At 32.3% G+C, this 9,923-nt stretch overlaps 1 protein-coding gene across 1 annotated transcript; it reads left to right on the forward strand.

Annotated features, from left to right (window-relative positions):
* Positions 1–7,800: 7,800 nt before the first annotated feature.
* Positions 7,801–9,718, forward strand: LOC149555724 (uncharacterized). Its single transcript, XM_089833689.1, has 3 exons — positions 7,801–8,574; positions 8,703–8,989; positions 9,268–9,718. The coding sequence occupies exons 1-2, from the start codon at positions 7,996–7,998 to the stop codon at positions 8,862–8,864; spliced, it is 741 nt and encodes a 246-aa protein (XP_089689815.1). The 5' UTR covers positions 7,801–7,995; the 3' UTR covers positions 8,865–8,989; positions 9,268–9,718.
* Positions 9,719–9,923: the final 205 nt, after the last annotated feature.

Raw genomic sequence — 9,923 nt, forward strand, 5'->3', positions numbered from 1 at the left:
CCAAGTATCTATTCCAAGTGTGTTGCTAAAGAATCCTTCTATGCCATTTCCAATTTTCTAAATGGGATATTTTGAAGAGCAAACCATCTTCAAGTTTTTCAGAATTCAAGTTGTGTTGGAAATGGAAGAGTGAATCAATAGTTAAACTATATCCTTTTGTTTGTTGAGATATTTTTATAATTAATAACATTCTAGTTGGAATTTATTTCTCACTATTTTACTATGAGGAAACAAATTAAGAATTGTCGTCTAATAAATGTATTTTGTATCCTCCCTCTAGGTGACTGTTATGTTATTTTAACTCAACATTAAGCTTAAACTCAGATTAAATTCATAAATTCAACATTAGATTCAGCATCAATGTCCATGTATACTCTGAAGCATGCTTGGAATGAAATCTACCATCACAATGGTTAATCCTATTTTGACTAAGATAATTAAGGGAAAAAATTGTTTATGCAACTTAGTGTTGCACACGTGAAACACTACAAAGAACTTGTGAATCTTCAAAATTTTAATGACATATACGATAAAGTGAAAGGATCCACTTGTGGACTTCCAAGGGAAAGGGTTCTTTAAGCCAATTTTTATTTGGCTTGATTTTTACCAACATATACTATTTTAAATTTAAAAGATATGCAACTTTCACAGTCCATTATAATGACTAATAAGCTTATCATTTCAATTGTGTTTGTATTTTTGGCATCAACATTTTAGATCACACTCTATGATCCATCATCAAGTTGAAAGAAAGAAAAAGATGTTAAAAATTCTAAAAACCTTAAAACACCTCTTTAATCCTTGCCCATACTTGCAAATACCTTGTCTAGTCTAGTCAATGAATAGAAAAGATAGCAAGAGATAAATATTCCAAATAACAAAAACTCCAGTTGTGCACAACTCTTGTTATGAAAGAAAGTTGTGAACAAATTAGTATGTGCCAATAAGTTCTATTTTGCCATTTTTTATTTCCCTATGATCATTTTATTTTGATTAAGTAAAAATAGGTTTGAAAGGACCTGAAACCTTTTACAAAGTAGCTAACAAAAAGAGCAAGGAAGCCCAGGAGTATTGTACATTAGCACCCCAAAAAAATACAACTAACTAAGACCATATGATCATTTTGTTAGTCATTGGAAAAGTCATCATTAAAATAACTTACTACTCACCATCTTTGTGCCGAGGGCTTCCATGGATTTCATGCATGTCAACCAAAGCAATAACAAAATCAACATTTGGATAAAATAGTCCTTTGAATAGCATGCAAAAAACATAATAACTTCTACATAAGTGTCAAAAAAGCTTCATTTTATTTAAGCATTAGCAGTTTGGAGTTGACTGGTATATAGTTATTGTTAGACATATATTATCCTCGATGTAAAATGTGAAAAAATAATTGTTGAAAAATCAATGATGAGATCTATTAAGGAGGAATATTTGCATCCTAAAATGGCCATTCAAAATATTATTTTACTTTTAATGTATTGGGATATTAATTGTCTCTCCGCTCTCATGAATGGGTGGGGTTAGATAGCAACAATTGGTTATGATATTTGGTGGTTAAGTTGCCATGTCACATATAATTTTAGTGGATTTCAACAAATTTATTTTTTTTTTTAATGTTTTGGTAAAAGGCAAATTTATCCTTAGTATCGAATCATTTCCATTGATTATCATTCACAAGGTCTTGAGTGTGTACCGCCATAAATCTCTAGTTGTTGTTCTTTAGAGATATCTCTTCTACAATTTTTTTTAGGTTCTCAATATATTATTGTTCTATCTTAGTTGTTTTATTTAATGCCTTTATGTATAAGAGAAGTGCACATTTCATAAGGTATTTGGAAGACTTCATTTGAATAAGAAAAGAGAGTTATTTTTTTTGTGCTTCTCTTCACAACATTCCTTATTCTGACATATTCTATGTGTTGGAATAATTTAGAATAACTAAGAGGGGGGAGGTGGGTGAATCGGTTATCCAAGGTCCAAAACTCCCAATTAAACTTTTTAGTGCTTAACTAAGCTCATACATATATCTCCTTACCATGTATCTCGCATGCATCCATTTTATCATTCAAAACTTAAACTCGTAAGTTATTGTCCTAGGTCAAGATCACTTTGTAGAAATGTAAACATGAAACATAATAGTGTTATTCACACATATGACACAAGAATTTTACATGAAAACTCAATTTGGAAAAAAAAAACACCAATAACATGCTACTAATTCTCACTCTTCTAAAGTGATGCCCTATGAAAGGCCAGCCCTATTAAAGGTTACAATACAAACTGTTAAATGTGACCTAGCTAAAGAATTTCAATCACCCTGTTAAAAGTGAGTCTTGTTAGATGACTTTAGCCCATTCCATTAGAATGCCACCCGGTTAAAGGATTTACAAATGACAATTAGGTCAACCTTAATGTAAAATATTTACCCTAAACTAATACAATGATTAGAGAGTAACAGTAAGGCTTGATCTAATAATAAATCACAACTCACAAGAAAATTACTGATCTCTATTTCAATCCTCCATTTTGCTTGGCTTCATTCACTTTAGCTCTGATAGTTTGTTCACCCTTTAAGCATTCATCCCCTTAAGCCTTCTTGCTTTGCATGCTAATTATAGACTCTATAGTTTGGCCTCCATATGAAGCAATACCCTAGACTCCTTGCCTTCCTTGTGTTCTTGCACATGCCAACTAGCCAACTATTGCTTCATACCTTGTATCCCCTTATAAAGAGAATTTAGATATTTTGTCACTTAATTACAATCGTCCATTCTAGGGTTAGGTAGGATTTATTGAATCTAACCATCTTTCTATTTTTCTCCCTCTAGAAACTTCCTACTTAATCCTCTTTGAATTCATCTCAAAATAGTTTACCTTGAATTCTTTGCCTCCAGCTCATCAAGCTTATCTTCCACATGGTTCACACAATCCAAGAAATCAACCTTGTTAGCTCAAATTCATTAAATTCATGATCTAACTCATAATGTTGTCACTCGACATTAACTAACTTCTGATGCTCAACACATAGTGTGTTTCTCGACATCCACTAGCAGTTCACTCGACACATACTAAAGTTTATTGATACTCTTGAACATCAACTAAACTTTACTCGGCTTTGATTATGTTCACTTAGCATACACTAAAACTTCACTTTGCTCGGCTCCAAGTGATTTTCTGCTTGGCTTGCACTAACATTGCTCGGCACCAACTATGCATTTGATCAAGCTTAACAAACACAATTTGTCTTCCTTGTTCTTCTAGACCTAATTAGTGTGTCCATCCTTTGCAGCCTTAAGTAGATAAAAAATACATTATATTATCACTTTCTTAACTGATCTGTGTACTTCTTTTACATTTCATAACTCAACCTTTACTCTAGGTGCTCTTGTTAACACATTTGATCAAATCATCTTCATCAATAAAAATAATAATAGTACTCAAATCAACTAAGCAATTGTCATACTAGTAGGTAGTAGGTTTGACATCGGTGACAAAACAATGATTGAAACATATTCTCATACTTGTATCAATATTTTTTCAACAATCTCCCTCTTTGGCATTGATGGCAAACCAACACAACAACAATACCAAAAATAAATTAATACCTTGTATTAAAATCTATCCCTCTATTAGTAGCTTCCATCTTCCATATAGGCTACAAAATTAGGTTTTGATCAACAGACTCAATTTCACTCTTACTTATGACTCTCTCTTGGTTAGCAAACTTAACCTTCTTAAGTCCCTCTATATTTCATCTTGTACATCTTCTTTCTATGTTTTTCTAACTTTCTCATATCACTTCCTCTTTCTAATATTCAAGTATCTATCTATCTTTGTCTGTACTTATTTCTCCTTCAAGAGTACTTCTCCCTCTGAGTTGTTATTTCATATTTCTTCCTTGTAAAGTATTGATCCTTCTTTATTTTCTTGTCTATCTCCTTGTATCTAGTTGGTGCTATCTATCTTCCTCTTTGCTTGTTATCTCCCTCTTTCCTTGTTGGTAGTATTCTATGTCCCTCTTTGACAACAATGTCAAAGACTTAGCAACTCAATATGCAAATGTAGCAATTTTAGGTTCTTCCACTGTCACCTAAGTGGTGATTGATATTTTGTTCTAGCTCTTTGATTACTTTAGGTAGCTCCTAAAGTAAGATCCACTACATCAATGTGTAGCATATGCCATTCATCTCAGTTGATGTAGGGCACAACTCATGCTTCTTAAACAACTTTGGATAGGGGTATCACCCCTAGTTTACCTCTTAGATACTCATGAGCATCGTTAAGTAAAGCTTTTGTGAATATATCAGCTATCTATTCTTTGGTATTCACATTTTCCATCTTTACTTCTTTGTCTTGAACCAGCTCTCTCAAGTAATGATACTTGAAAGCTATATGTTTTGTTTTTGTATGCATCACAGGGTTCTTAGATATGTTTATAGCACTTATGTTATCACAATAAAGTATAACAGGTTCAATAATTTCCCCCTTCATTCCTTTGAATAGTTGTTTGATCCATGCAATATCGGTACAATTTACTATAGTGACAACATATTTAGCTTCAACAACAGATTGAGATATGCAATTTTGTTTCTTACTAGTCCATGTAACTAGTTTCTTTCCCAAGAAAAATGCTCCACCACTTGTAATTTTTCTGTCATCAACATTTCCAACCCAATCAAAATATCTGTAAGCTCTCAAATTCAAATTTCTCATTTTTCTTGTAGTACAGACCAAATTCCTTTGTTCCTTTCAAATATCTCATAAATCTGTAAATAGTTGTCATATAATTCTCCTTAGGATTTGCAGATAATCTTGCAGCAATCCCAATAGCTAATGCAATGTCAGGTCTACTATGAACTACATATTGCAATTCACCAATCATAGACCTGTACAAAGTTTGGTTCATGTTAGTAGAATCATCATTATTTTATAGTTTGTCCTATCACCATAGGTGTGCTAATAGGCTTTGAATCTTCCAATCCAAAAGTTTTCAATATTTCATTCACATACTTAGAATGTGTGATGTAAATTCCATATTGCATTTGATACATGTGCAAGCCTACAAAGAATTTAATTTCTCCAAACATAGACATCTCAAATTCTTTCTTCATTTCATTAACAAATGTCTTGCGAACTACATTTTGTCCTCCAAATATGATATCATCAACAAAAATTTCAGCTAGTAAAATACTTTTACCACCTTCATTCTTCAAGTATAAATTGTTGTTCTCATTAGTTCTCTCAAAACCAATCTTCACAAGATAACTATGAAGTCTCTCATAACATGCTCTAGGTGCTTGCTTTAAAAAAAAATAAAAAAATTGTAGTCTACATACCATGTTCTTGTTGTTAGCATCAACAAATCCTTCAAGTTGTTCAATGTAAACCTCTTCGTTTAATATATCATTTAGAAATGCATATTTCACATCCATTTGTTAAACTTTGAAGCCTTTGTATGGAAAGTAAGCAAGTAAAGTTCTTACTCCTTCTAGTCTTGCAACAGGGGCAAATGTTTCTCCATAGTCTATTCCTTCTTCTTGAGCATACCCCTTGCAAACTAATCTTTCTTTATTTCTTGTGACTTCACCATTTTCATCTAACTTGTTTATGTACACCCATTCGGTTCTTATAACATTTTTGTTTTTTGGTCTAGGTACAAGTGACCAGGTTTTGTTCTTCTCAATTTTCTCAATCTCTCCAGTCATCATTCTCCAATGCATCTTTAACTTATTTAGGTTCACGCATGCTCAACATACATGTATCACTTCTTAACTTGTTTCTGTCATAGGTTTGGCCTCTTTATCTCCAATAATTTGTGTCGCAGGGTGATGTCTCTTAACATACTTTGACAACCTTGGTTTTGGTTTGTTTTCTTCAATAGGTCTTTCAACTTTAGAATCACTATGTGCTTCTCTATCTAACAATTCAACATCTCTGTCAAGTGTACTAATCTCATTATCAGAATGTAGCTTAGATTCATTTTGCAACTCAGCTGCTAAATGCAACTCAGTTCTTTAATGCAACTAGGCATTCATTGTATGTGACTCGACAATCACTAAAACTTGATGTTGTTGATTTGCAACTTGATTCATGACATCATTATCAATCATGTCATCATAGAAATACACAAAATATTTTTAATCTTCAGGTTCTTTTGTAGGTTCAACTTCATGTACTTTTGTATATTTAACAAACTTCACATTTGCACTTTCCACAACTTTGTCAGTGTTAGCATTTAAAACTTATAAGCTTTGCTCCTTTTGGAATAGCCTAGGAATATACCTTCTTCACTTTGTACTTCTTTTACATATCATAAATCAACATATTCCTTTAGGTGTTTTTGCTAACACATTTGATCAAATCCTCTTCATCAATCAAACAAATGATAGTACTCAAATCAAGTAAGCAATTGTCTTACTAGTAGGTAGTAGGTTTGACATCAGTGACAAAACAATGATTGAAACACATTCTCATACTTGTATCAATCTTTTCTCAACACCATGTTTTTCTTTTGTGTGTATCAAATACCAAGAGCATGCAAATGAATGTTTTCGAAAGATTTTTTATAGTAAGGGTTTGAGCAGTGAAAGTTCTCACCGAGATAACTAGTTCAACCCCTAGGTATCAAATGAATGTTTCTATCTTTTGAGAAAGAATGAAAGAATATTTCATTCCTTGAATGAGAGTGTAAACAAGGGTTTGACTGTGACTTGTTTTTTCCTTCTTCAAAATCAAGTATATAAAAAATGTAAAGTGGGAAAAAAAGATTCATGATTCTGAAGAGATGATTTTTTTTGTTCTTTTAAGAGAATCGCATGCACTACTTATTTTGTTTCATCTTTAGTGCAAAAAGTTAAAAGATGAAAGTTGCACTACTTGTTTTGGTTCATCTTCAACACACAAAAAAAGTAAAAGATGAAAGTTGTGTGCAGTGATAGTTTGATCCTATCAAGCTTTAATATTTCTCATATTAATTTTTCATAATAATTTTTGTTACGAGATTGTTTTTAAATATTTTTTTTCATATATTTAAGTTGATAGATTTTAAATCAGTTTAGTTTTTAATTTTATTCATATATTTAAGCCAATATATTTTAAATTAATAAATAAGAAATATTTTTTACAGCAAGTTAAATTGTGATATTGTTATCAGAGTTTAACTATATAGTTTTTGAGTCAAACTCATTGACTCATGTTTAATGAGTAGTAATTTACAAGAATCCTTCTTTTATAATAATAAATAGAACACTTCGAAGTCATTGGATCTAGGTGATGCTCAGAGAGGTGAAGCATCTAGACTTCCATTAGTTTAGTTCTTAGTTTTCATAATAGATTTTTTATGGGAATATTTTTTAGATGATAATTTATTAAGATATAATAAATAAATTAAATAAATATTATTTATTTGATTTATTATAAAATTAAGTTTTATTCTACTTAAATAAACACAAAAGCACAAAAACTTGCCACTAGTTAAATATTCTAGAAAATTATTTTATTGAAATATTCTAACAGCAAATTAAAACTTTCAAATTAAGTTAATTCAGTTTAATCCAATGCATATATCCATGTTTGTAAAATCAAATTGAGTCAAAAACACTGAAACATAATTCATTTGAAATAAAAATATTAAAGCCACTCTAAGCACATAAATACAATTTTCGTTTTAAATAATAGTTTGTACAAAAAAATATTAAATTTTACAAATTAATATTTATTTAGTCATAATCGATGAATAAGGAAAATATTGCAGAGAAAGGAAAGGAGACGACACGGTAGGCGGACATGATGGCCGGGAAAAAGAGGCAGTTACAAATTGTGAATAAGAAACTTACCATAATCATATCTTCGCTTCTCAAGTTTCACCCTATAATTTGATTTCAAATTGATACTGCAGATTCGCATACAGAAGAAATAAAAATCCAGGGAATAGCTTCGGCAACAATTTCAATCAGGGGTGTGGCTTCTGCAACAATTTCAAAGAGAAGAATGGAAAATGTTGAGGAAATGGAGGAAAGAGGCGCGAAAATAGAAGATTCAGGGTCCTATGGAGGGGGCTTCAAGCTCTGCAAATCAACGTCTGATCGGCGGACATACACCAGTGCATGTGACCGTCTTCCGGCCGAACGCCATGGGAGCAGATCAAAGAGGGGAAGCTTGGTGCGGAAGCTAGTTATGGATCCAGCCAGCAGATTTATTAAACATTGTGTAGTGAAACTGTTCAACCCTGTGAATCGGAAGCGCAGCTTTGAAGAGGATCAAGAGGGGCAAGAAAAGAGGAAAAAGGCCAGGGCAGTAAATTGCGTGGTAAAATTGTTCAATTCTGTGAATAGAAAGCGCAGCTTTCAAGAGGATCAAGAGGAGCAAGAAGATAGGAAAAAGGCTAGGGCAGTAAAAGAAAATTGTGTAAAGAAATTGTTCAACCCTGTCTGCAAGAAGCGCGACCTTCAGCAAGTTGAGGTGCACAATGCGGAGCAGCAGCAGGGGCCAGAACAGGGGAAAAAGGCAAAGGCAACAACAGATAATGCATTGTGTCCCAACGATTTGTCTTCCTCTCCTACTGAAAATGTAATTTCGACATTCTGATGCTAAATTGTTCTGTTTATACAAATATTCAATGAATCTGTTCTGGTTATTCAAAATATTCAATGAATCTTTTATGTTTTTATGCTAAATTGCTCTGTTGATATATACAGATGAAGAACAACAGCTTTTCAAGTACATCGAGTACGCCTTTAGAATGCCCTGAAACAATTCTTCAAATTTTAGGGCATCTGGAGCAGATGGCACCATTAAATTCTGTGGAAGCACAGTTGACAATTGCAAGGAAAAAGCCCCCCTACTCGCTTGACTGTTAGCATGCTTAACGAACGTGCACGAAGAAGCTTAGATAGTGTAGATGAGATACCTTTTCTGGATAACTGTGGTGGGGAAAAATCAATCACTTGCTCATGAAATCTCTGATTTAAGCAAATATTTGATGGTAGGTGTGTACTGATGTGAATAATAATTCCCTATTTTCTATGCCTCACATCCCACTCTATTTTATCTTTTTCAATTTTTGAAATGATTTATTTAGCTACCAATAGAACTTTTTAACAAGAGCTTTAACAGAACCTGAAATTGCAATTACGGAAGGACCATTAAATCCATTTAGTTAATATTAATCTTAATCTGGTGGAACTAATAAAAATATTACTTGCATGTCACATAGTATTTGTATATGGTAATGCAATCTACTGGGAAAACTGTGTTTTGCAGGTTAAAACTTGAAGATTCTTTCAAGAAGATATTCATTAGGGGCTATGCTAATGTTTGTATATGTACTACCTACGAAAACTCCAGCCTTTGGTTTGGTTTATCAACAAGCACATGAATTGTAAGCGCTGGAAACTTCCACACAGAAAATTTGTAGAATGTTTGTACATACTTTGTAGATACATTAAATACTGGTTAGAATATGTTTCAATGCGGAAAGGGCCAAAGGGGTTTGGAAATAGGAAATGAAGCTTCGAAATTTCTTTTGGAGAATGTCATCATAAAGGCAATATAGAACTTGCATGACTGCCATGCATGAGTTTATGTGTTAAAGAGGTAGGTAAGCTTTACTTGAGAAACATCTTCTAACAATCTATTTTTGTTGGCTTCAAAATCTTGTAAGAAATATTGAGATTTGTTTTCAAATGTACAGTAAATATTAGTTCTTACTATCTATTCTTATTATTATCTTTCATTAAGTGCCAAGTTTTACCAATTGTCGGGTTCTTATTATCTTTAATGAAGTACCGATTTCCACATATTGTGAGGACTCCTACATTGATGGTATTAAATTTCAAAAGAATTTTTTAAAATAAAAAAAACATTTCTTCAAACATAATTTCTCTTTTTTTAATTTCACAAAGTTCAACAATCTGATT

This window comes from Cupressus sempervirens, chromosome 5, assembly GCF_028749045.1.
Source record: "Cupressus sempervirens isolate cs-2001-9-10 chromosome 5, ASM2874904v1, whole genome shotgun sequence".
NCBI classification, from domain to species: domain Eukaryota; kingdom Viridiplantae; phylum Streptophyta; class Pinopsida; order Cupressales; family Cupressaceae; genus Cupressus; species Cupressus sempervirens.

Bases quoted from the DNA above. Each gene is read 5' to 3' on its own strand.
- LOC149555724 (XM_089833689.1), top strand. From the start codon at position 7,996: ATGGAAAATGTTGAGGAAATGGAGGAAAGAGGCGCGAAAATAGAAGAT. The intron at 8,575-8,702 runs GTAATTTCGACA...TGATATATACAG, and splicing joins CTTCCTCTCCTACTGAAAAT to ATGAAGAACAACAGCTTTTC.